The sequence below is a fragment of the Marmota monax genome, unplaced genomic scaffold, assembly GCF_021218885.2.
Source record: "Marmota monax isolate L192 unplaced genomic scaffold, Marmota_monax_Labrador192_F-V1.1 WCK01_AAM20220418_F8-fsc00142, whole genome shotgun sequence".
NCBI classification, from domain to species: Eukaryota; Metazoa; Chordata; class Mammalia; order Rodentia; family Sciuridae; genus Marmota; species Marmota monax.
Genome location: NW_026692025.1, coordinates 4,163,500 through 4,190,855, shown reverse-complemented (window position 1 = coordinate 4,190,855; position 27,356 = coordinate 4,163,500). Strand labels below are relative to the sequence as shown.

The window sequence follows — 27,356 nt, the reverse complement described above, 5'->3', positions numbered from 1 at the left end:
TTCCTGTATCCCAATGACTCTTTATGTTATCCAAAATTTCTTGGATGTTCTGCTCATGGTTTCTTAACAGTCTTGCTGAGCTGTCTATGTTCTTTTCCAGTTGAAATACTTTGTCTTCATTGTCTGATGTTCTATCTTCTAAGTGTTCTACTCTGCTGGTAGTATTCTCATTTGAGTTTTTAAGTTGGTTTATTGCTTCCTGCATTTCTAGGATTTCTGTTTGTTTGTTTTTTATAACCTCTATCTCCCTGTTTAGTTGATATTTTGCTTCTTGGATTTGTTTATGTAACTCATTGTCAAAGTGATCTTTCATTGTCTGATTTTGCTGTCTAATGTCTTCCTTGAGACTCCAGATCATCTGAAGCATGTAAATCCTGAATTCTTTATCTGACATTCCATCTGCTTCAGCTATTACCTCTTCTAAATTGAGTTGACCTGCATTGCTTGTGGTCCTTTCTTTCCTTGTCTTTTCATACTGCTCGCGTTTCTTTCTGCTTGGTGAAACTGTTGTGTTATTGAATTTTCCCCCTATATATTTATATTGCTCTTGTATAGTTGCAAAGTCTCCCTTGCAGGGGCAGGCGGCGGCTGTGCTCCTCCTCCAATTGGGGTGATCTGTCTATCTTGCCGGAGGGCCGCTGGGCCCTTTCTCCAGGTCGCGTGGTCTGCCTACCTTGGGGGCAATGGCTGGGCCCCTCCTCCAATAGGGATGATCTGTTTACGACACTGGCAGGCCACTGGGCCTGTTCTCCAGGTTGCAGGTCTGCCTACCTTGCAGGCGCAGGCGACGGCTGTGCCCCTCCTCCAATTGGGGTGATCTTTCAACTAGGCTGGCGTGCTGCCGGGTCCCTTTTCCGGGCCGCGCGGTCTGCCTACCTTGGGGGTGGCAGCTGGAACCTTCCTCCAATTGGGGCGATGTGTCTACCACGCCGGCAGGCCACTGGGCCTGCTCCACTGGTCGGTCGCAGGTCTGCCTACCTTGCAGGCATGGGCGGCGGCTCTGCTCCGCCACTCCTCCAATTGGGGTGATGTGTCTACCACGCCGGCGGGCCACTGGGCCTGCTCTGCCGGTTGGTCGCAGGTCTGCCCACCTTGTAGGCGCGGGCGGCGGCTCTGCTTCGCCCCTCCTCCAATTGGGGGGATGTGCGGGCCGCTGGGCCTGCTCCGCCGGTGGGTCGCAGGTCCCACCTTGCAGGCGTGGGAAGCGGCTCTGCTCCGCACCTCCTCCAATTGGGGCGATGTGTCTACCACGCCGGCAGGCCGCTGAGCCTGCTCCGCTGGTTGGTCACAGGTCTGCCTACCTTGCAGGCGCAGGTAGTGGCTCTGCTCCACACCTCCTCCAGTTGGGGCGATGTTAGTATGGCCATTTTGACAATATTAATTTTGCCTCTCCAAGAGCGTGGGAGATCTTTCCATCTTCTAAGGTCTTCTTCATTTCTTTTTTTAGTGTTCTGTAGTTTTCATTGTAGAGGTCTTTCACCAGTTTTGTTAAGTTGATTCCCAAGTATTTTATATTTTTGGAAGCTATTTTGAATGGGGTAGTTTTCCTAATATTTCTTTCAGAGGATTCATCACTGATGTTTAGAAATGCAGTTGAACTTGGTTGTATTTTTCCTTCCAAGTAAGCTTTAGTAGTTTATATCTTTCTAGAAATTTGCCCATTTAATCTGAGTTGTCAAATTATTGTCCAATTGTTTATATCATCCTCTTATTATTCATTTAATATCCATAGGATATGTAGTGACATCACTTTTCTCATTTTTATATTGTATTATGCAGGCTTTTCTTTTTACCACCATTTTCTTTACCTTTTAACAAACAGATACTTTTTTAGAAGTTTCTTAAAAAGTTAAATGTACACCTACTATATGACCTAGACACTCCATTCTTTAGGTATTTACCCACCCCCCCAAAAAAGGAAATACACATCCAAAAACTTGTACGTAAATGTTTTTAGCAGCTTTATTTGTAGGAACAACCCAAATATCTACCAATAGATGAATGGATAAGCAAACTATCATGTATCTTTACAGGAAAGACTTTTCAGCAATAAAAAGAAGTATGAAAACATGATGGCCATTGCAAGAATACTACAGAGTATATATGTCATACATATAGATGTGAAACTTCTAAAAATTTTAATAAGTCAAATCCAACAGTATATAAAAATGATACTACATAATAAGCAAGTAGATTTTATCCTGGGAATTCAAGGTAAATTTAATATTCAGATATTAATTAATCCCCTAGTTAGAGGTTTATCAATTTTATTGATCTTCTCAAAGAATCAGCTTTTAGTTTCATTATTTTATTTTCTATTTCATTTAGTTCCACTCTGATCCTTTGTGTTTCCTGGGTTTAATTCTCTCTTCTTTTCTAGTTTCTTGAGGTAGGAGCTATGGTCATTGATTTGAGGCCTTTCTTCTTTTCTAGTCTAGGTGTTCAGATTTTCTTTCAAGTGCTTCTTTAGAAGTGGTATCTCACCAATTATGATGTTGTGCTTTCACTTTCATTCAATTGAAAATGCTTAAGTTTTCGTTTTGATTTCCTTTTTGAACCTTGGGTTATTCTGGAATGTGTTGATCAATTCCCACATATTTGTGAATTTTTTCCAATTTTGTTTCTTCCATTTTTGGACAGAAAACATACTTTTAATACCTTGAATATTTTTATATTAATTAAACCAGAGACTCTGTGTCTAATACAAGAAAAAGTAGGCCCTAATCTTCATCATGTGGGATTAGGCCCCAACTTCCTTAATAAGGCTCCTATAGCACAAAAAATAAAACCAAGAATCAATAAATGGGATGAAATCAAACTAAAAAGTTTCTTCTCAGCAAAAGAAATAATCTGTGAGGTGAACAGAGAGCCTACATCCTGGGAGCAAATTTTTACCCCTCACATATCAGATAGAGTACTAATCTCTAGGATCTATAAAGAACTCAAAAAGCTAAGTACCAAAAAACCAAATAATCCAATCAACAAATGGACCAAGGACCTGAACAGACACTTCTCAGAAGATAATGTACAATCAATCAACAAATATATGAAAAAATACATATCATCTCTAGCAATCAGAGAAATGCAAATCAAAACTACTCTGATATCATCTCACTCCAGTCAGAATGGCAGCTATTATGAAGACAAACAACAATAAGTGTTGTAGAGATGTGGGAAAAAAGATACACTCATACATTGTTTGTGGGACTGCAAATTGATGCATCCAATATGGAAAGCAGTATGGAGATTCCTTGGAAATCCGGGAATGGAACCACCATTTGACCCAGCTATTCCTCTCCTTGGACTATACCCAAAGGACTTAAAAACTGCATACTACACGGACACAGCCACATCAGTGTTTATAGCAGCACAATTCACAATAGCTAAACCATGGAGCCAACCTAGATGCCCTTCAGTGGATGAATGGATAAAAAAAATGTGGCATATATATACACAATGGAATTTTACTCAGGAATAAAAGAGAATAAAATCATGGCATTTTCAGGTAAATGGATGGCATTGGAGAAGATAATGCTAAGTGAAGTTAGCCAATCCCCAAAAAACAAATGCCGAATGTATTCTCTGATATAAGGAGACTGACTCATAGTGGGGTAGGGAGGGGGACCATGGGAGGATTAGATGAATTCTAGATAGGGAAGAGGGGTGGGAGGGGGAGGGAGGGGGCAGGGGATTAGCAAGGGTGGTGGAATGTGATGAACATCATTATCCACAGTACATGTATGAAGACTCAAATTGGGTGTCAACATACTTTAAACAGAGATACAAAAAAATGTGGTATATATGTGTAATAAGAATTGAAATGCAAAAAACTACATGTATAAAGGCATGAATTGGCATGAACATACTCTACATACTCTATATACAAAGATATGAAAAATTGTACTCTATATGTGTAATAAGAATTGTAATGAATTCCATTGTCGTGTATTTAAAAAAATAAAATCAATATAACTAAAAAAAGACATTTATTATGGTCTTCATAAACAGTTTATGTGTACTTGAAAAGAATGTGTGTTTTGCTATTTTTTTACTATTTATTTTTTAATTGTAGATGGACACAATACCTGTATTTTATTTATATGTGGTGCTGAGGATCAAACCCAGGGCCTCGCACATACTAGGCGAGCACTCTTAACACTGAGCCACAACCCCAGCCCTGTTTTAATGTTATTGATTAGTGTTCTATAAATGTTAGGTTAAGTTTGTTGATAGCATTGTTCAAGTCTTCTGTGCCCTTACTCATTTTTCATCTACTTCTCTCAATTATTGAGAGAGGGGTTTTGAAATCTCACTATAATTGTGGATGTGTCTGTTTCTTGTGGCAGTTCTATCAGTTTTGCTGCATCCATTTTTAAGTTCTGTTAATAGGTGCATAAGTGTTTTGTAAGTATGTCCTTCTGATGCATTGACCCTATTATTAATATGACATTACCTTCTTTATTCCTAGTAATAGCTTTTGCTTTGAAATTTACTTTGTCTGATATTTTTATACACATGGTAGCTTTCTTTTAATTAGTATTATCATGATGTACCTATTTTCATCTGAATTTCAAACTATTTGTATTTTTATATTTCAAGTGATCTTCTTTTCAGTCACATGTAGTTGGGTCTTGCTTTTGTCTTCAGTCTGATAATCTTTGCCTTTTTTAATATTTATTTTTTAGGTGTAGATGGACACAACACAATGCCTTTATTTTTATGTGGTGCTGAGAATCGAACCCAGGTCTCGCCCATGCTAGGTGACTGAGCCACAATCCCAGCCCCAATCTTTGCCTTTTAATTGAGGTGTTTAGGCTATTTATACATTATATAACTATTAATATAAGGTCATTTACATATTGTATAATTATTAATATAATTAGCTTTAAATGCACAGGTTTTTTTTTTTAAATGCACAGTTTTGATGTTTGTTTTCTTTTGGTTCCATTTGTTCTGATTCCTTTTCCCCTCTTTTATCGTCTTTTAATTTAGTTGCATACTTCTTAAGGTTCTATTTTATCTCATTTGTTTGCATAGTAGCTATAACCCTTTTTGTTATTTTACTGGTTGCTTCACATCTTTAACTTACTATGGATGACTTCAAGTGATTTTAAATACCTCTTCATGGATAAGAGCCTTTCATTTGTCCCTTCCCCATCTTTATGCCATGATTGTCCTTTATTTTATTCTTACTTATGTTATAAACATCTCAATACATTGTTTTATTTTTGTTTACCAGGAATTGAACCCAGGGATGCTTTAACACTAGGTGACATCCCTAGCCCTTTTTGTTTTGAGACAGGGTCTCACTTGTTAGATGCAGGACAGGCTGAACTATGTTATCTGAAGGGCAGGCTGAACAAATGTTAGCTGCAGGATAGCCCACGCACTCAAACCCCCCTCTGTCTGGTCCTTTTTCACCTGTTTGTGTCAAAGCTGAACCCCCCCCCCCCCCCCCCCCCCCCCCGCAGCTCAAGGTTGAACACTCAACTCCTACTCAAGGCTGAACACTTAACCCCTCGCTGTGCCAACAAGGCAGCTTGCAGAACCAGAGGCCCCATTAGATTTGGGCTATAAAAACTCCCTCCTGCTGGGCCCCTCTCTCTCTTGCTCTGTCTCTCTTTCTCTCTTTCTTCTCTCTCTCTCTCTCTCTCTCTCTCTCTCTCTCTCTTTCTCTTCTCCTTTGTTGCACTGCTGCAGTAAAGATCTCTTGGTTGCTCCTAGTGTTATGTGCACTTTCCTTTCATCACTAAGTTGCTTAGGGCCTTGCTAAATTGATGGAGCTGGATTTGAACTTTTGATCCTCCTGCCTCAACCTCCCTTGTCGCCAAGATTGTAGGCATATACCACAGTGCTAGGCTAACTTTAGTACTTTCAATTGTTCCACTCAGTACATCTGTAGATATGTATATTCTTATCAATCCATTGGAATGATACTTTTGGTAAAATAATGATATAGGATCTTTTATGGTAGATGTAGGCTTCTTAACACTCAAAGGAATTAAATAATGTTTTATACTTGATTGATAATAAAAAGAAAGTTAAAATTGATAAGGAAGCTGATAAGGATTTTGAAACAGGATTTTTTTTTTCTAGTGTCAAGACAGAACAGAACAGGGCCGCATGCATGCTAAGCAAGTGCTCTACCACTGAGCTACACCCCCAGCCCCGAAACAAGTCTTTTTCTACTTCATTGAAGAGGCTGTAGTTTTGTAATTTGTAAAGTAGTTTGCCTTGGAATAGCATTAGGAGTTAGTATTTAACTTCCATTAGTTTTAAGTAGCAATAATTCATGAAAGGAAAGCCCCAGTGTCTTCAGAGTTTAATGTTTTGAATGTGATTAATTTATATCCCAGGAAAAATGTTGACTACCTGGAAAAAGTGACAAAATGTAACTTATTATGAGGCCTTTACTTAAAAATGTCATTAATTAACAAATCAGAGTTTTGTTTTAAACAATTGAACTTTATTAGAAGACTCTCCATCTATGACTTTATTTAAGTTAATAATTGATATAATCCTAGGAATTTAAAATTCCTAGAAAATTAGAATAACATACCATACATATTTTGGAAACTCATGCTAAGATTTATTGAAGCACAAGTCTATAGTAGTAGTTGCTAGTTTCAGCTTTTTCTTTCAGTGAAAGACGTCATGTATATCTGCCCATTTATGGGAGCAGTGACTGGAACCCTGACAGTGACGGACTTTAAGATGTACTTCAAAAATGTAGAGAGGGTGAGTTCTTAATGTTTGTTTGTTTGTTTACTTATTTATTTTTTGTTGTACTGGGGATTGAACACTGGGCCTCAAACATGGCTAGACAAGTGCTGTACCATTGAGCACCATCCCTAGTCCAAGAGGGTGAGTTTTTAAAGTGTGTTTTATTTTTAAAAAATAATTCAGAACAATAAAAGAAGAAAATAAGCAGTCTTCTGAAATCCCATCACCCATAGATAACCAGAGGGTGAGGTATTTTTTTTTTTCATTTCAGAGGGGGAGTTTTAAGATATCACATTTGCAAAAAGACTTTTTATTTTGACCAAAAGGCTGTTAAAATACCATTTAAACCTGGAGGGGAAGTTTCATTGTAGTCTCAGTGGAAACCTCAGAAGGTATGCTATAAATCAGACTTCAATTTCTTAGCTGGAACAAAGAGTAAATGCAGGATAAACAAACTTGTTTCATAACCCTGCAAAGACTTAAGACATGAAAACTCAGGTGGCTGACCTTTAATTTTTAAATGTAGGATCCACATTTTATCCTTGATGTTCCCCTTGGAGTGATCAGCAGAGTTGAGAAGATTGGTGTGCAGAGTCATGGGGACAATTCTTGTGGTATAGAGATCGTGTGCAAGGTAAACTACAAACACAAGTGAAAACTAAAAGGGGGCAGTTGGCTCACAACTTTTTCTGACGCAGCCTTTGTGATCTTTGGTTAGTAAGAGTAATTTGCACTGTTAGTTTCCCAGATGTTTTCAGGGCAGTGATCTCTTCAAATCTTATATCAACAGATTTAAACTATTGTGTAACTCATCAAATTAATCCTTTTCTCTTAAAATATTTGTCTTCTTTTTTTATTTTGGTACTGGGCATCAAAAGAGTGCTCTATCATCAAGCTACATCCCTACACCTTTTTATTTATTTATTTATTTTATTTTGGGATAGGATCTCACTAAGTTGCCTAGGCTAGCCTCCAACTTGAGTCTTCCTGCCTCATCCTCCTGAGTCTCTGGTTGTGCACCAGCAAACCAGCGCTGTTGAAGTATTTATAGTTAATGTGACATATAACCTAAATGCTGACATTATTTGTTACATCTTAGAGAAAGCAAGTGGAAAGCAGAGATCAATACTTTTTTTTTTTCCTTATGTTTCTTTCTTTTCTTTTTTCTTTTTTTTTTTTTTTTTTTTTGTACCAAGGACTGAACTGTAAGCTGTTCTCTCTCATTTGTCCTTCAGCCAGGAAAGCCAGGGGTTCAGGACAAGAGGTTCTATTTTTTTTTTCATAGCATTTTATTTAGAGACAGGGTCTCACTAAGTTGCTTAGAACCTCATTAAGTTGCTGAGGCTGGCTTTGAACTCGTGATTCTACTGCCTCTGCCTCCGTAGCCAATGGGATTATAAGCATGCACTACCATGCCTGGCTTGTTCATTGTTTTAAGACTACTCTTCAGAACATTGGATGGACAAAGATTTCCTAAAGAGTCAAAAGTGTTATGTAAATCATCTGATAAAAGTCTTTTTGGTGATGCTGGAATTTTCACCTTAAATTGCTTATTTTTTATTTATAACCTTCTTCCAATGAATTAATTAGAATTGTGTGCCCTTAATGGATATGTTTTATTTCTAATGAGTTTACCTCATATAATACTAAAAACCTACCTAACGTACCAAGTGCCTGTAGAATTGTCAAGTTCCCTTCCAAATTATGTGTTTAGATTCCTGTCAATCTCTTTGCTTTGATCAAATTTCTGAGGACAGCTACCCCTGGTTGGCCTTAGACTGCAGTTAAATACGGTTATTCAAAGAACCTTTTACTTTTCCAAATTGTGGATCTGCTGGCTTACTAGATACACATTAGTGACTACATGGCACATTGCACTTGTCCTTCTTAGACAGGGTTCCACATGTGAACAGTGACAAGCAGCTGCAGAACTTAAGTCAGAGGACTGAACTGGTTCTGCGATTTTGAAACCTGCCATTCCCCTTCTCATAACTCTCGAGTGGCTTCCCATTGTTCACAGGCTAGGGGAAACATCCCTTCTCAAGTCCCCACATGTCTGAATCTGATTCAGTTTCTTCTGCAGCTTCCTCTGGAGCCACCCTCCCTTCATCCTTGCCTCTCAGTCCTCTTGGCTTTCCTTTAGATGCTCATTCTTGCCTTGTACCCATGTGCTTACATATACACCAAGATTGTTTTTGTTTTTTGTGGTGCTGAGGACAAATCCCAGGGCTTCACACTTGGTAACATGCACCCTATTACTGAGATACACCCCCAGCCCCACACCAGGAGCATTGCACATGCTCTTTTATAGCTTGGGATATTTTTCTTTCTGAGAACTCCCAAACAGCAAGTCAGCTCAGGTAGCTACCAAGGTGTGTGTGTGTGTGTGTGTGTGTGTGTGTGTGTCTCCAGTAGCTCAGAAATAGGGTGTGTCAGGAAATTATGCTGCTCTGGCAGGTGTCTTGTGACTATTTTACTAAGATATTTTTATGGCTAGGTGGACATTGGCTAACAGCTGATTTAAATGTTTTCTAACCTAAAAGCACTAAAGCCAGGCTCCTAGCCCTCTCAGCTCACGTGTAAGGGCCATATAAAGTGTGGGATTTATTTTTAACACATGGTACTAAATTTTAAAGTACAAAAACTATATAGCAAAAGTAAATCTTCCTCTCCCCAATATCCCTGTTCCACTCCCTGCCAGCACCCAATTTACCAATTCCTAGAGTACCTCTCTTCATAGATACCCTATGCACCTAAGCATGTATGTCTAGTCTTATTCTTTGAAAATACAAATTGTACTCTATTATATACAGTATTCTCCTTTCTTTTACCCCTTACCAGTATACATTGGAACTTCTTTCTATTAGTATATATAGAGTTACTTCTTGATTTTCACAACTCTTTAGTGTCCGGTTAGCTGTTTATAGTTTATTTAACTACAACCCCTGCTGATGGGTTATTCCCATGCTTTTGGTGTTATAAATAATATTACATAACTTCTTCATTTCCCAAATTGTGATTCCTTTGTTTGTGGTTACATTTATTTTCAAATATAATCTTTGAGAATGAGATTTTTGTGTTTGACATAGACACAGTTTTAAAAATATTGTGAGGAAATGCCTAAAACATTGTCATGAGAAAAATGACAGCATCAGAGCTGGGCTTGGTGGGATTGTTCCCATTGACTTGTGCTTGGCCTTTGGCCATCAACTGGCATTGTGGGGAAGCATTTCAAGAAACTGTGAGCTGGAGAAATAGCATCATGTTGCTCTAAGTATGTCACTGTCTCTACATGATATTTTTAAAACTTTCTGTAAGTGCATAGGGGAAGCATCTGGGGCATTTTTGTTTTATGGATGATATGAATTCTATAGATTTTTTTTCAGTGGCTTATAATGCACAACTAATTCCATGGCACACCTTATTCAGTAACTTCACAGTACTTGATGGCATAGCTTTTGTGTACAAACCTTATTCTGTTACATCTGATGATTCCCTATATAGTACATCCCCTGTGTTATCGTTTCCATAATTATTTTATCTCATTGGAAGTGCTTTTGTTAAATTTTTCTTGATAGTTGTAGAAAGTAGAAGATAGGAGATGAATGAAATATTTTATTTATCAGTATAGGCATGGTATCTGCTTCATAGAAGTTCAGTAAATATTGAGTAACTTGAGTTCTAATTTTTTTTTAAACCAGGATATGAGGAACTTGCGACTTGCTTATAAACAGGAGGAACAGCGTAAACTTGGAATATTTGAAAACCTCAACAAACATGCATTTCCTCTTTCCAATGGGCAGGTAAGTTCACCAAAGGAAACCTTTTCTGCAAGCAATTGTGATGGTCTAATAATTTTATGCTTAATTATTCTGTTTTCTGGAGGTTTCCTTCATTTCTTTTTTCTTCTATTGATAAATAATATTAGAATATTTGGATGTTGTCAGTTCTCTGTAATGTTTGAGACACTACCAATTTGTTAGTTCAAAACTTGAAGTTATAATAGGAATATTAATACATTCAGCTCATGTCAGAATGAAAAGTTTTAATAATGGGTATATGATGTAAAAATATATATACTGACATCTATTTTGTGTTTTTTGTATCTAGGCACTATTTGCATTCAGTTATAAAGAAAAATTTCCAATTAATGGCTGGAAAGTTTATGATCCAGTATCTGAATATAACAGACAGGTAAAGGATATTGCTTATCAGACTGAAAATAAATAAGTTGAACATCTTTTTTTCTTCTAAAAGGTTAGAAATGTGGTAGAGGAAAAGAAACTTTCCAGTAAGTTGTACATAGGCACAACTTCTCTATCTTATGGGTTCACCATCTCTTGGGGTGCTTCTTCTCCTATGCCAAACTTTTGACTCTGTCACTGATTGTTTATCCTTTGCCAGAGGGTGTGTAAAGGGTCAAGAATGGAGGTTTATAGACAGTCATCATTACCCTAGTTACATGTATGGTTTCACAAATGGTGTGACCCTACTTTGGGTACAACCAGAGAAGTGAAAAATTCTGCTCCATTTGTGTACATGACAGCATTCTGCTGTCATGTATAACTGATTAGAACAAATAAATAAATAATTTAAAAAATAAAGAAAAAGAATGGGGGTTTAAAAGACAGATCTTCCAGGTGGTTTTTATTAGATGACCTGATAAAGAGTTGATGACTACAAATCCAAACCACTTAATTAAGTTCAATTTGCGGTGTATGGCAATACTGCATCTGTCTGAGGTGGTGCTACTGAGTTTGGGAGCTCTGTAGTACATTGTCAGCTCTAAGTTATTTCCAGTATAATCTTATTTTCATGACATTTTATGTTTGTCTATACCTTTTATTTCATGCAATGTTTTGTATTACTTATTTTCAACATTTATTGTTATGTATATAAGGTACTTTTTAGTGTATTTTTAGAAACAACACTAAGCTTATTGTTTATAGAAAATAGGACAATAAATATATAGAACTGGAATTCTAGTGTACACTTTTATACTTGTAATATTTGTATGATTTGGAAAACCTTATGCTTCATTAGATTTTTAGAATATCTAGGAAATAGTTTATACCAGATTTTATACACACACATGCACACGTGCACATATATATATATATATATATATATACACACACACTCATATATATATATATATATAATACATATATATATATTATACAAGTGTATACATATGTGTATATACACATGTATGAATTTGTAAGTAACAATAAACAAGTATAAATGATTTTTTGTTGAAAATAAGAAACAGATGTGATTAATGATTAGTAATTTTTCAAAGTGGAAAATTATGTTTTTCCCTTTTTCTTAACACCCTTCAGGGCTTGCCAAATGAGAGTTGGAAAATATCCAAAATAAACAGTAATTATGAGTTCTGTGACACCTACCCTGCCATCATTGTTGTGCCAACTAGTGTAAAAGATGATGACCTTTCAAAAGTGGCAGCCTTTCGAGCAAAAGGCAGAGTCCCTGTAAGTAATGAAGATTGTCATTCAGATGGAAACTGTGTTAGATCAAATATGGGAAGATGCAAGACAGAAAACAATCTAGCCAAGTGGACAGTAGGCGAAAAAAAGCTTAAAAATGAACATATCTTTGGTTCTCAAGAAATACCTAATGGGGTTGGGGATGTGGCTCAAGTGCTTGCCTGGCATGCGTGAGGCACTGGGTTCGATCCTCAGCACCACATAAAAATAAAATAAAGATATTGTGTCCACCTTAAAAAAAACTTTAAAAAAAGTAAATAAAAAAAAGAAATTCCTAATGATATAAACATTCTTTTTGCTGCATCTCCCCTTTGTATGATTTCCCGTTTCTAAGTGCAAGGGTAACTTAAGTTATGCTCTCCAAATGTAGAGGAGAATAACAAAGACACAGCAAGAAAGAACATGATGTTGCATTAACAGTTCACATCACGGGTTTCACGAAAATGTCCTGGAAAAGTTACTTTCTTTCTTCACGCTGAGTGGAATGTTGTAGCTGCATGGGAAGAACACTGTTACAGAAACAATTGCAGCCAGCAGGGCGTGATGGTTTTACCCTGGAGTTTCTGTTATAATTCTGAGTCACTTGGCCATTGAAGGAAAATGGAAGGTTTGGTGGCAGAGTTTAAAATTTTTTAAGAGACTGTGTTTACTTTGTCTTCACCCTGCCACATATGTTATTGTGGAGATACAATGATTAATTTTTAATTAGGAGAAAAGAGTAAACTAGTCAATTAAATAGGTTTGGGGCTATATTTCAGTAATAGTTAGACTTAGGTTTTGTTTTTCTGTTTTTTTAGAATCATAGAATTTTTGAGGTGAAGGGAGATTTTTAGAGCTCATCTAGTCAGATGAGTTACAACCTGAGTAGAACAGTGGGTCCTTTGGCCGCAGTACTGCTCTCTCAGCTCTGATGAGCCAGCCTCCCACCTCCCAAATCCTACTTTCTAGAAGATCTGTTGACTTCCACCTTAAAGAAGTAGCCACCTGCCCTCAGTACCTGAGTATGTTGTGCCTTTGGTACATGAGTAGCTACCATGTGCTAGGCTGATGTGCATGAGGCTCTGGGGAAAGATATGGCCAACTGTCTGGCTTAGGAGAAACACATATTGAACAAGCTGCTGCACACCCTGCCACGTGGTTATCCACTGTGGCATGAAGGAAAATAAAATGTGCTTGGAGAGGAAAATTTTAGGGAGAGATTGTGCTTTTTGTCCCAAGTAATTAGAGAATATATTGCTTTAGGAACTGTACTAATATTTTTGCTTAAAAACACTAGGTGTTGTCATGGATTCATCCGGAGAGTCAGGCAACAATTACCCGTTGCAGCCAGCCACTGGTGGGTCCCAATGATAAACGCTGCAAAGAGGATGAAAAATACTTGCAAACAATAATGGATGCTAATGCACAGTCCCACAAACTTATTATCTTTGATGCCCGACAAAACAGTGTTGCTGATACCAACAAGGTACATGCTTTGTTTTTTTTAATTTTTAAAAATTATTTTTAGATATACATGAGAGTAGAGTGCATTTTGACATATTATACATACATGGAGTATAACCTATTCTAATTAGGATCCCATTTTTGTGGTTGTACATGATGCGGTGTTTCACTGGTTGTGTATTCATATATGAACATAGGAAAGTTATGTCCAATGCATTCTGTCTTTCCTATTCCCATCTCAACTCCCTTCCCTCCATTCCCCTTTGTCTAATATACTGAACTACTATTCTCCCTTCCCCTCCCTTATTGTGTATTAGCATCCACATGTCAGAGAGAATATTTGGTCTTTGGTTTTTTGGGATTGGCTTATTTCATGTATCATGATAGTTCAGATCCATCATTTACCAGCACAAATCATAAAGTTATTATTTTTAATGGCTGATTAATGTACCATTGTATATATATATATATCACATTTTCTTTATTCATTCATCTCTTGAAGGGCACCTAGGTTGGTCCCATAACTTAGCTATTGTGAATTGAGCTGCTATAAACACTGATTGTGGCTATGTCACTGTAGTATGTTAATTTTAAATCCTTTGGGTATATACCAAGGAGTGGGATAACTGGGTCAAATGGTGGTTCCATTCCAAGTTTTTTGAGGAATCTCCATACTGCTTTCCATAGTGGTTACACCAGTTTGCATTCTCACCAGCAATGTATGAGTGTACCTTTTCCCCCACATCCTTGCCAACATTTATCATTACTTGTATTCTTGATAATTGCCATTCTGACTAGAGTAAGAAAAAATCTCAGTGTAGTTTTAATTTGCATTTCTCTAATTGCTAGAAAGGTTAAATTTTTTCATATATTTGTTGAACATTCATATTTCTTCTTCTGTGAAGTACCTGTTCAGTTCCTTTGCCCACTTATTGATTGAGTTATTTGGTGTTTTGGCAGTGGTGGTGGTGGTGGTGGTGGTGATGTTAAGTTTTTTGAGTTCTTTACATATCCTGGAGATTAATGCTGTATATGAGGTGTGGGTGGCAAAGATTTTCTCCCATTCTGTAAGCTGTCTCTTCACATTCTTTTTTTTTTTCTAATTTTTTTAGTTATATATACATGGACATAATATCTTTATTTTGTTTATTTATTTTTATGTGGTGCAGAGGATCAAACCTAGTGCCTCACATGTGCAAGGCGAGCATTCTGCCACTGAACCCCAACCCCAGCCCCTCTCTTCACATTCTTGATTGATTCCTTTGATATGAAGAGCCTTTTTTAGTTTGATACCATCCCATTTATTGATTCTTGATTTTACTTCTTGCATTTAGGAGTCTTGTTGAGGAAGTTGGCTCCTAAGCAGACATGATAGAGAGTTTGGCCTAAATTTTCTTATAGTGGACACAGGGTCTCTGGTCTAATGCCTAAGTCCTTGAAGCACTTTGAGTTGAGTTTTGTGCAGGGTGAGAGAGAGGGGTTTTAGTTTCATTTCGCTGCATGTGGATTTCCAGTTTTCCTAGCACCATTTGTTGAAGAGGTTATCTTCTCCAATGTATGTTTTTGATGCCTTTGTCTAGTATGAGATAACTGTATTTCTGTGGGTTTATTTCTGTGTCTTCTATTCTGTACCATTGGTCTTCATGTCTGTTTTGGTGCCAATACCATGATGTTTTTTTTTGTTACTGTAGCTTGTAGTAGGGTCTGGCATTTGATGTCTTCTGCTTTGCTTTTCTCACTAAAGATTGCTTTGGGTATTCTGGGCCTCTTATTTTTCTAAATGAATTTTATAACTGCTTTCTCTATTTTTATGGAGAATGGCATTTTGGGGGCTGGGCTTATAGCTCAGGTGGTACAGCATTTGCCTTGCATGTGTGAGGCACTGGGTTTGATCCTCAGCACCACATAAAAAAAAAAAATAAATAAAATGTATTGTGTCTGTCTACAACTAAAAAAAAATAATTAAAAAAAGAGTGGATGTTTTTTAAAAAAAGATGTCATTGGAGTTTTTATAGGAATCGCATTAAACCTGTATAGTGTTTTTTGTAGTATGGCCATTTTAACAATATTAATCCTGCCTATCTGGTAACATGAGAGATCTTTCCATCTTCTAAGGTCTTCTTTGATTTCTTTCTTTAGTGTTCTGAAGTTTTCATTGTAGAAGTTCTTCACCTCTTTTGTTACATTGATTCCCAAGTATTTTTTAAGGCTAATTTCATGGAGGTGATTTTCTCAATATCTAATAGGCACTTCATTGTCTTCTATCCTGTTCAGAAGAAGTAAAAGCAGGACACCAAAATGCATGTCTACAATAATTTTAACCATAGCAGTGTATGTGTCTAGGAAATACACAGGATATTCATTTGTTGAAGTCCCCATCAACTCTTCTACATATATGATTATGTCATGTGCAAATAGAGAGTTTGACTATGTCTTTTCTGGTATTGTATTTCATAGCTACTTGCCTGATTCCCTATAAAAAACCTGTAGCACAATATTGAATCTCAGGTAAAAGCAGGCAGCCTTGTCTGGTTCCTAGACTTTTTTTTTTTTTTATGTAGTTGTAGATGGACAGAATCCCTTTATTTATTTTTATGTGGTGCTAAGGATTGAACCTAGTACCTCACACATGGTAGGCAAGCACTCTGCCACTGAGCCTTAGCCCTGGTTCCTAATCTTAGGGGAAAGTATTCCATTTTTCACCATTAGGTATGATATGAGCTATGGGTTTTCATACATGTCCTTTATCAAAGTAAAGGAAGTTTACCTCCTTTCCTAGATTGTTGAATGTATTTATCTTGAAAGGATGTTTGATTTTGTCAGATCCTTTTTCTGCATTGAGATGTTCATGTAGTTGTTTCCCCCTTCATTCTGTTAATGTGCTGCATTTCATTGATTTTTGTATGTTGAACCCCTCTAATGGATCTAGTAATGTCCCCCCCCAAATTTGTGTCTACCTGGAACCTCAGAATATGAACTTATTTAGAAATTGGGCCTTTGTAGATGTAATCAGTTAGGATGAGGTCTTAACTAATTAGAATAGGCCCTGAATTCAATGACCAGTGTCCCTATAATAAGGTCATATAGAAATAGATGCAGAAAGAGGGAAGATAGCAAAAAGTCTCACCCACCTCCAGTGCCTTCTTTCCAGTTAGAGTCAGTGATTCCTCTGTTGTCTTACCCTCTTCATGCTTGGCACTGAGTCCCAGCATGGTCTCTGGTCTCATTGTTCATCATTCTTGCTGTTGCCCTAGATTTCTGTCTGCTGAATTTCTTATGCCCCTCTCAGGAAGCTGTGTCACTGTCAATCTCCATGGCCCCTTAACCTTGGATGTTCTTGCCCATTTCTCACCAAGTTGTGCTTTCTTCCTTCTGGTGGAACAGGCCTGGCCAGTGTTCCTGGTGTCCCCTGGGTTGCCCAGAGCAAAAGACCCATAGCCCTGTGCTACCCTTGACCCTGTTCTTCCCGGTCCACCCCAGATTTGGGGGACCTGAAAGACCAGGGTCTCTACTTGTTTATCATTGTTGCTCCAGGAATGGGCATTCATATTTACTTGGTAAATTATTGGAAACTGAATGAAGAGTGTGGTCTTTGGGTCACAGACATGTTTACCTTTGTTTATTTTATTGAGCTAAAAAGTCAGATAACATAAAACTTACCATTTTAGCCATTCCATAGTTTACAGTTCAGTGACTCCTAGTACATTCATAGTGTTGTGCAATTAGCACTACTGTCTAACTCTTGATCCTTCTTACCACCCCATATACAAACCCCATCCATTGTAGCAGTCAATTCCCATTCCCTTCTCCAGCCCCGGGACCCACTAGTCTTATTCCTATGGGGTCCCTGTTCTGGACACTCCATATAAATGAAATCATATAATATTAAATCCCTGTATTCTTTTACTTCATTTTCAAGGTTCATCCACATTTTAACAGTAGTACCCTATTCCTTTTTATGGCCAAATAATATTCAATTGTATAGATAAACCACATTTTTTTTTATCCAGCTATCTGATGATGATGGACATCTGGATAGTTTCTCCCTTTTGGCTATTGTGAATAGTACTGTTGTGAATGTTTTTGTACAAATTTTTGTTTGAATACCTTTTCTGAATTCTGTGGGATATATGTATACAAGTGTAATGGCTGGATCATATTGCAATTTTATGTTTAACTTCTTGAGTAACCACCAGGAAGTGGGCTATATCCTCCTTTTTTGTTACATTTGTATTTTGTTTTAGTTAAATTGCTTAGATAAATGTTATGGTTTGTCTTTTGATCGCCAAATTATTTTATTGCAGAAATTTTGTAGCAGTGCAACTTTTTTCTATTCAGATAAATAGCACTAACAGTAGATACCTTTTTAGTTTGTTTTCAGTTTCTTGAAGGAATTTTTTTTAATTGGTTCTTTTTAGTTATACATAAAGAATACCTTTTAAAACCTAATTCTTAAGTAAGAACCAGTTTTTTTATATTTAAAAAATTTTTAATAGATGAAGGATTGTTATGACTTTAATTATATACCTATAAAAAGATATGAAGTCCTAACTCCTAATACATACAAATGTGACCTTATTTCAAAATAGGGTTCTTACATGTATAATTAAGATGAGGTCATATTGTATTGAGGTGGGCCCTAATTTTATACAAAGGGTATTTTTTATAAGAAGAGAGAAGAGGCAGAGATGCAAAGGGGAGAAGGTCAAGTGAAGATGAAAGCAGAGATTAGAGTGATGTCTCTACAAACCAGGAATGCCTGGGGCTTCTGCCAGGAGCTGGACAAGCAAGCCCAAGGAAGGATCCTCCCCAAGAGGCTTTTGAGGGAACCTGACCCTGCCAACACCTTAATTTCAGACTTTCAGCTTTCAGAATTGTGAGATGATACATTTCTCTTATTTTGAGTTACTCAGTTTGTGGTACTTTGTTCTGGCAACTCCAGGACACTTAGATAAGTATATACAAGGTTTATCAATGGATGTGTTTGTTGCTTCTTTAGTGGTCTATATCTGGTAGCACTAGAAACAATGGAAAAGTTAATTCCAGATAAATGGTATATATCTTTTGTTTTTCACAGGCAAAGGGTGGAGGATATGAAAGTGAAAGTGCTTACCCTAATGCCGAGCTTGTGTTCTTGGAGATTCACAATATTCATGTGATGAGAGAGTCACTACGGAAATTAAAAGAGATCGTGTACCCTTCCATTGATGAGGCACGGTGGCTATCCAACGTGGATGGGACACATTGGCTGGAATATATAAGGGTAAAGAGGTCTAGTCTTTGATCTGCTTTCCATTTAAGATTTCACTCCATCAGTGCCATAAATTTCCCCATCTCCAAGAGGGTTTTGGTATCACAAATAAGTGCATCTTTGTTTATGAGCTTTCTTGGTTTCCTCAGGCAGCATCCTGACTATGGTCTTTGTAGAGGGCTTTTGTGACAATCAAAAGGGGTTAAGGCTTGCCTCAAGTCAGGTTGTAAAAGAACTTTGTGACTCTTTAGAAAAGGACCCGAATTACTGCTGTAGTTTTTCTTTGTATACTTTTTTTTTTAATGTTAAAATTTCCTGGTGATTCTTAATTGACTGCATGGCATTCTTCTGTGTATGTATGTGTGTGTGGTTCTGGGGATGGAAGCCAGGGCCTCCTGTATGGTAGGCAAGTGTTCTGCCACTGAGCTCCAGCCTTCAGCCCCTGCATGGCATTCTTGTTTGGTTTATTGACCAGAACTTCCAAAGTTCTCCTTAGAATTATTTTATGCACTAATTGAAATTCAGTGTAGTTTTGTCTGATATATCTCCTTTTCTGAAGATGCTTCTTGCTGGGGCAGTAAGAATTGCTGATAAAATTGAATCTGGGAAAACCTCTGTGGTGGTGCACTGCAGCGATGGTTGGGACCGAACAGCCCAGCTCACATCTTTAGCGATGCTGATGTTGGACAGTTATTACAGGACCATTAAAGGATTCGAAACTCTCATAGAAAAGGAGTGGATAAGCTTCGGACATAGGTTTGCACTGGTAAGTTGAGATGATGAGGTCTGTGGTTGAATGTTTTGCTTTGTCACATGTATGTACCTGCCATGTGTAGCATATACAGACATGTGTGCACACACTTGCGTGCAGACTTTCACCTCTGTATCAAACCTGAATTGCCATAATAGAATACCATGGACCTCAACATTGTATGGCAGGGCTTTTTTTGTGTACATGTATGCCTTTTTATTAAAAATGAGGTAGAATTCATATAACATAGAATTAATAATTTTTAAGTGCTCCATTCAGTGTCCTAGATGACTTTCATAATGTTGTGTAACCATCACCTCTGTTTAGTCCCAAACTATTCATTATCCCAAATGGAAACTCTATACATATCTTAAGCATTCAGCTTCCATTTTCCCCTCCCTTCAACCCCTGACAACCATTGCTCTGCTTTCTGTCTCTGTGAATTTTCCTATTCTAGGTACCTCATATAAGAGGAATTATACAATATTTACTTTCCCTTAATGGCTTTATTTCACTAAGCATGATGTTTCAAGGTTGATATATATTATAACAAATATCAAATTTTCTTTCTTTTTTATGGTTAATGGTATTCCCTTGTATATATATGCCATGTTTTGTTTTTCCATAATCTGTAGATGAACACTTGGGCTCTGTCCACTTTTTGCTGTGAACATGGATGTACAAGTTTTTGCCATAATGAAGTGCCATGGACTGGGCAACTTAAAACAACAGAAATGTATTTTCTCACAGTTGTAAAGGATGGAACTCCAAAACCAAGTTGCCAGCAGGGCAACTTAGTTTCTCCTGAGCCTCTCTCCTTGGCTTACAGATGGCTGCCCTCTTGCTGCCTCTTCACATGCTCGTACCTATGTGCATGTGTCCCTGGTGTTTCTCTGTGTGTCCAAATTTTCTCATGTCATAAGGGTACCAGTCCTATTGGGTTAGGAGCCATTCTAATGGCCTCATTATAACTTCATCTCCGTAAAGGTCCTATCTCCAAATCCCATAATATTTGGAGGTACTAGGGGTTAGGACTTCAATTTGCAAAGTACATAACTCACCCCAAAGCAACCTGCTTTCAATTTGGGGAACATATCCCCAGGAGTGAAATTGCTGGGTCACCTGGCATGGCATTTTGTGGCTGCCATTTGTGTTTTTATCCAGTTGGTAGCTAATTCCTAGTCTCTTGATCTCTTGGGGATTTGTCTTCACCATGCATTGGATTGGAAGACTCCAAGATTCCCAGAGAGACTCATTTTGGAATGCAGGATGGGCAGCATGAGGACTTCAGTGGCTTCCATGTAGGAGCACCAAGTGGAGAGCAGAGAGAGGCCCTCACAGCCCTTTAAAATGGTCAGGTCCATAGCCTCCGAATCCTGTGCCCCAGGGGAATTCTTGTCAGATCCTTAGATACATTCCTTCCCTTCTCTTGCTTTGGTTTCCTCCCCTCTGAAATGGAGTGGTATGGGGGATGGAGGTTGGGTTTATCAAGTGCTTAGATGTCAGGGTCCCTGCTAAGTGCCAGCCAAATTTAACTTCTTTTGGTTATTTTTAAACACTATCATGAACAGCTTTGTTTCTTTTTTCTCATCAAGGGCTAGACTCAATGGGGAGGATAAAGTATAGAATCTTTCTAAATATTTGCAATTTGCCTTCCCTAAGGATTCAGAAACCATTCTCTTCTACCTGTCCTTTCCAAACTGTATGTCTGGAGGGAGGTAAGGCTGGCAAGTGGCCTTTCTCAGATGAGCAGCAGTAATGGTTGTCTATTGAAACAACAGAGATAGCAGCACACAACTGGATGACCAGGAGTGCATGTGTCCAGATAGCCCACAATTCTGTGGTCCTGTCCTTCCTTGCTAATGCTGGGGCTGGCCACATCATGGCCACAGAGAAGGTGATGTGACTGTGTGATTCATAATGGCCTCAATTTACTGAGTACCACTGTATGTCCATCACCATCACATGAATCATCTTATTTAATCTTGATAGGCAGGTACTATCATTGACAGGCAGGGAAACTGAGGTTTCAGGAATATGAGTTATCTCCTCTAGGTCATACTGTTAGAATGGAGCCAGCATTTAGACCATGGTTTCAGGCCTGCAACCACTTACCCACTGGGTCCCTGTAATCTACGTTACCTAGAATTTCTGGGAATGAGACACCTGAGCTACTGAGGCCAGTTCCTGCCCTTGTCCACCTGTTTCCATCATCTACCTCATGGACCTTATTATGAAACTGACTGTTCTTCCTTCATCCTGTCCCCATTCCTACTCTTTCCTACATTATTCCCTTTGGTATAGTAACATACTACTATATCCCCCCAAACCCTTTGGCCTCACAGCCCTCTCTAGCTGTCACCCCAGTTATCTGCTCCCCTTTTACAACACTCCTCAAAGTTATTATATATATTTACTATCACTGCCTGTCTCCTTCCAGCTGTCTTGACATCATGGTCTTCTCATGGTTGTCAGCAACTGCCACTTTGCCAAGTCCTTCTCTTATTTGGCCTGCGTATTAGATGCTGTTGATTCTTCCCCCCTTCTGGAAGCACTTTCTTCACTAGGCTTCTGGACCTCTATAAACTTTTACATTTTCTCTTATTGCTGGGTCCTCCCCTTTTCTCCAACCTTTTAATGTTGATGTACTTCAGGGCTTAGTCCTTAGATGATTTCTCTGTGTGCTTAATCCCTGAGTGATCTCAGTCAGTCTCATGACTTTGAGTACATGTATTCAAATCTGTTTTCTCCTCTCCATTGCTACTGCTGCCCTCTTAATTCAGGTCTCACCAACTCCCTCAGAAAGTCTCCTAAGTAGTCTCTTTTCAACCTGTCCCCTTCCAATCCACCATCCCTACTGTAGCCTGATGGAACATTCCAAAAGACAAATCTGATGCTGCCACTGCCCAGTGTGAATCCCTCAGTGCCTTCCTGTGGCCTTCAGGATCATAGGCAACCTGTCAGCATGGCTCTCAAACCCTTTAGTTATCTGGCCCTGGCCCCCGTCTCCAGCCTCATCTATCAACTTCCTCCCCTTACCTCATCTCCCAAGCCTCAGTAATGTCCAGCTATGTATGACTCCCCTAGCATCCTCCCTCATGTTTCCATTGCTTATAATAATTTCCTGGCCAATAGGAAATAGGCATCTCCCTATTATTCAAAGTTTAAATGAGACCTCAACCATAACTAACTTTTATGAGTTTCCCCCATTGTTCCCTCTCTAACCCCATGCTAGGATGGTTTACTTGTTCCTCTGAGCCCACACTGTACCAAATGCACACACAGAAGCCCCTACAATACTTATTTGCCCTTGTTCTTTACAAGTCTTTCTCCTTCGACTAAACCACAAATGAATAGTCATTAAGCACAGGTTTGTCTTGGTATCCTAGGTGGCTAGCCAAAGACTAGAACTCCACTAGATTCCATGAAAATGCCTGAAATTCTGAGGGCCAGACATGATGTCTTGCACACACCATAGGAGTTCAGTGACTGTCTATCAAAAGAAAGAATGAATTCTAAAGTTTGAACTGTCAGTGAGGAACTGCTCCCTAGGAACCTTAAATACTGAAGAGCAGGATCTACAAATTATTTTATGTAGGGCAAGTACAGAAATAAGGCAATGCATGCAGCTGCTATGGAACAGTATAGAAGTTCCTAAAAAAATTAAAAATAGAATTGTCATCTGGTCTAGCAATTCCATTTTTGAGCATATACCCAAAAGAAGAGAAAGCAGGGACTCAAACAGATATTTGTGCAGCATTGTTCATAGCAGCATTATTAACAATGGCCCAAAGGTGGAAGTAACCTAAATGTTCATTAACAGATGAATGGTAAACAAAATGTGTCTATCCATACAATGGAATATAATAGGAAAGAAATTCTGATACATTGTACAACATGGATGAACCTTGAAGACATGATGAATGAAAGAAGCCAGTCACAAAGGTATATAGAGTGAACGTTTTCCACTTACATGGCGTGCCTAGAACAGTCAAAATCATAGAAACAGCAGAAGGGTAGTTGCTAGGGACTAAGGGGAGGAGAAATGGGGAGTTGGGGATTAATGGGAACAGAGTTTTAGTTTTGTCAGATAAAAAAGTTCTGGACACACACATGGTGGTGATGGTGCTAACAGTGTGCATGTGCTTAATGTGACTGGACTACACACTTAAAATGGCCCAAATGATAAAACTTTTATTTCTATTTTACTACAATTAAAAACGAAAAAACTCCCCATTCCCATTCCCAGGCAACTACTAACCTGTTTTCTGTCACCCTATGTTTGTTTACATTTTCCAGAATTTACATAAATACGATCATGAAGTTTCTTCTTTTCTTTATCTAGCTTTTTTTGCTCAGAATAATTATTTTGAGGTCTAACCATATTGTTTCATGCATCAATACTTCATTCCTTTTTATTGCTGAGAAACATTCCGTTGTAGAGATATACAATTATGCACCCATAAAGGGTGGTCAATGACTGACCACCCTTATGATGTGGTCCCATAAGATATTGTCTACTGATGTCATAGCCATATCATTCTAAAAATACTCTATGTCATGTTCACACAATGACAAAATTGCTTAATGACATGTTTCTCAGAACCTATCCCATTGTTAAGCAAAACATGACTGTACCACTATTTATTCATTCATCTCTTGGTGGGCATTTGGGTGTTTCCAGCTTTTGACTATTAAAAATAAAGCTGCTGCAAATATTAAAAAAATGAAAAGAAGGCAATACACTATTACTCTGAGCTGTTGACATCGACTTGGTTATTTCTTTGTTTTTATGTCTTCCTGATGGCAATTTTATAGATGAAGTATTTTTTTTTCTCCCTGTGGTGACCATGTTCTATGTTCCCAGTGTTTTTTTTTTCTTTCTTGTCCTTTTGTTATATATTATTTTAAGCTTCTCTCAGAATGCTCACTCTTTAGCTATCTTTTTACTCGTGATGTTTTCAGTGTTTTTGGCAATCATGTTTATGTGGGTGAGAATAAGTATCAATCTATTAATATAAAACATAAAAAGATCTGAAATATAATACCAGACTCCTTGAGCAAGGAAGAAGAGTTCTTGAGTGATAGAAAATTGGTTAAAACTATTATTAATCACTATTTTTTAAAAATATTTTTTAGTTATTGATGGGCGTTTATTTATTTATTTATTTATTTATATACAGTCCTGAGAATCAAACCCAGTGCCCCATGCATGCTAGGCAAGCACGCCACCACTGAGCCACAACCCCAGCCCTATTAATCACTATTTTGATATGCAGACTTCCTGACATTTCTGAAAAATGGGAAAAAATGTTTTTATACTTACAGAGAAAATGACATTCATGATGTGCTTTGTGAGCTAATTGGTACTCACTCCCACATTGATAAAATTTGCTTAGTGTGGTAGCTGATCTTCTTTTATTGGTTCTTTTTAGTTTTACATGACAGAAGAATCCATTTTGACATAATTATACAAGCATCAAATAGATCTGATTTTAATTCAGACTCCAGTACCTCTCTTTTCCCTTCCCTTTCCCCAGCCCCTGCTGGTAGCTGATCTTGAACCCATTATTTGAACTGAAAAGTTCACTAGCCACTTGATTATCATTTATTGAAATCAACTATATTAAAGAGAAATCACAAAACAATCAACATATATAGTAAGCTGAATCTTGGTTTCCTAAAAGATATGGAAGTCACTTTAATTTTGTAAACATTTTCAAGTGCTGTTTATGTGCCACAAATCCTGTTAAATCTGATAAGGTATTACTGTATCACCAAAGAAACTTAAAATGACTTTTGAGAGGACTGAAGCATACATGAAGATGTTTAACCTTTTGCTTTCTTTGCAGCGAGTGGGCCATGGTGATGACAACCATGCTGATCCTGACCGATCTCCTATATTCCTTCAATTTATTGATTGTGTTTGGCAAATGACAAGACAGGTGAGAGATTTCAAGTATATTTCTGACCTATGTAGTGTTTGATTCAAGTATATCTTAAGTTGAAAACTGGATAAATTCTCATTGCTGTTTCATTCAAAATCAATGTTTGTATGTAAAATATGACCCCTTATGTTATTTGGTACAATTTGATTCTTATTCACTTAGAAACATAAGCTGAAAATTAGAAAAAACAAATTTCACACCAAGTTAATTTTCTTCTGCAAGTGGTTGTTGTCAATCTTCTTTTGTACCAGCTGTGCAAACCAAGGCCCTGCTCCTCAAGTCCATTCTGCCTCTAGTGCTCCCTTTTTGTCAGGTCCAGGAAACCTGCTTAGTCTCCTGCTGGGCACTTAATCTAACATTTGGCCAGATGTTAGAAATGCAGATATGGCTGTAAATGGGGTCAGACCAGAGAATTTAGGAATCTAGGCATTCTGATGTAGGTCACAGCCCCTCATACCTGAAAGTTACTGAGACTTTGAAGTATGTGTCAAGAACGAAAGGCAGAGAGGAAGCTGTGTAGTAGTTTATCTTCAGCTATCACTTAGTTTTCAAACCCCAGTACACAGGGTGCTGGTTAGCAAGGAAGCCAGGCATGTATCCTCCTTCCCTTAGGCCCCAAGGCTTTCAGTTCAGAGAAGACCATAGGGCACTTGCAGTTTTTTTCCCCCTTATCTCCAATTTCCAAGCCTGAGTTTGGTGTCTTAGCCTTGGGATAGGAGATAGTGTCAGGGAAATGGACTTAGAATCAGAGAAAGGGAGGAAGGAGGTAAAATGGATTAGTTTTTCCCAGAGCCTACTGTGCAGCCTGGCTGAGGGAGGGGCTGCCAGGAAGAGTAAACTAGGGGACTGAGAACCAGGGCCTGGGTGCTGTCCCTCCTATACACTTGCATGGAGCTCTTGCCTTGGCTCTTTCAGGTAAGGGGAAGGGAACCAGCCAGGAAAACTGCTGAAATCCTGCAAGGGATTCCTCCAACAGTCATAAGCTCATCTGTGATACTCCTGGCAACCTTACCACAGTCACCCTGGGATCTTTTTAGAGTACAACTGCCTTCTCACTGTAGAAAGTTGTAAAATGTCAATTGTGTTTCCTGACTGTGAGTTACTGTTACTGATGGGAGCTTGTGTTGGGGCAAAAACAAGGTGGAGCTCCATTGCACTACATCTACTGCCCCTGCTGCCCTTTCCCACCTCAGCTGGGACTTCTCCCAGGCAACATTGCCTGGGAGCTTGGGAGCCATGGTAGCTCTCAGGTTTACCAAAGACTGGATGATGCTCTGGGGGTGGAGCTCAGCACTCTGGTTTCACAAGCCTCCAGGCATTGTGGTGTATGCTTAAGTTTGGAACTTTAAATGAAACACATCCCCTGGGGTTCTAGTTGAAATGCAGAATCTGAGTCTATGGATCTGGGGTAGAGCTAGCAATGCTGCATCTCCACAGGGTGATGTTGTGGGTTCACAGAGCACACTGTGGAAAGGGTCTAGAGAATGTTGACCTATCTTCAGAGTAGCCAAGGACTTCTGAGTAGCCAAGGGAGATCTCACAGAGTACTCAGGTCCTCACTTAGAACTGACTCTTCCTTTTTAAAATGTTTTTATGAGTGCTTTATAGTTATATATAATATAGGGGATCATTTTGACATAATCATACATGCATGGAATATAATTTGCCCCATTTCAGTCCCCAGTACTTCCACTTTCCCTCACTTCCTCCCTCCCCCTATTCCCATTTCTCTA

General features: G+C 38.3%; 1 protein-coding gene across 7 annotated transcripts in view; it reads left to right on the top strand.

The window, feature by feature from the left end:
• Mtmr1 (myotubularin related protein 1) overlaps nt 1-27,356 on the top strand; it is a 75,103-nt gene that overhangs the window by 32,283 nt on the left and 15,464 nt on the right. For all 7 annotated transcript variants that reach the window (XM_046453548.2, XM_058582616.1, XM_046453532.2 and 4 more), the window contains 9 exons: nt 6,644-6,738; nt 7,250-7,357; nt 10,425-10,526; nt 10,834-10,917; nt 12,066-12,215; nt 13,507-13,695; nt 18,751-18,936; nt 19,484-19,690; nt 25,528-25,620. In XM_046453548.2, the coding sequence (XP_046309504.1) occupies nt 6,644-6,738; nt 7,250-7,357; nt 10,425-10,526; nt 10,834-10,917; nt 12,066-12,215; nt 13,507-13,695; nt 18,751-18,936; nt 19,484-19,690; nt 25,528-25,620 (1,214 nt within the window). The remainder of the gene's footprint in view (nt 1-6,643; nt 6,739-7,249; nt 7,358-10,424; nt 10,527-10,833; nt 10,918-12,065; nt 12,216-13,506; nt 13,696-18,750; nt 18,937-19,483; nt 19,691-25,527; nt 25,621-27,356) is intronic.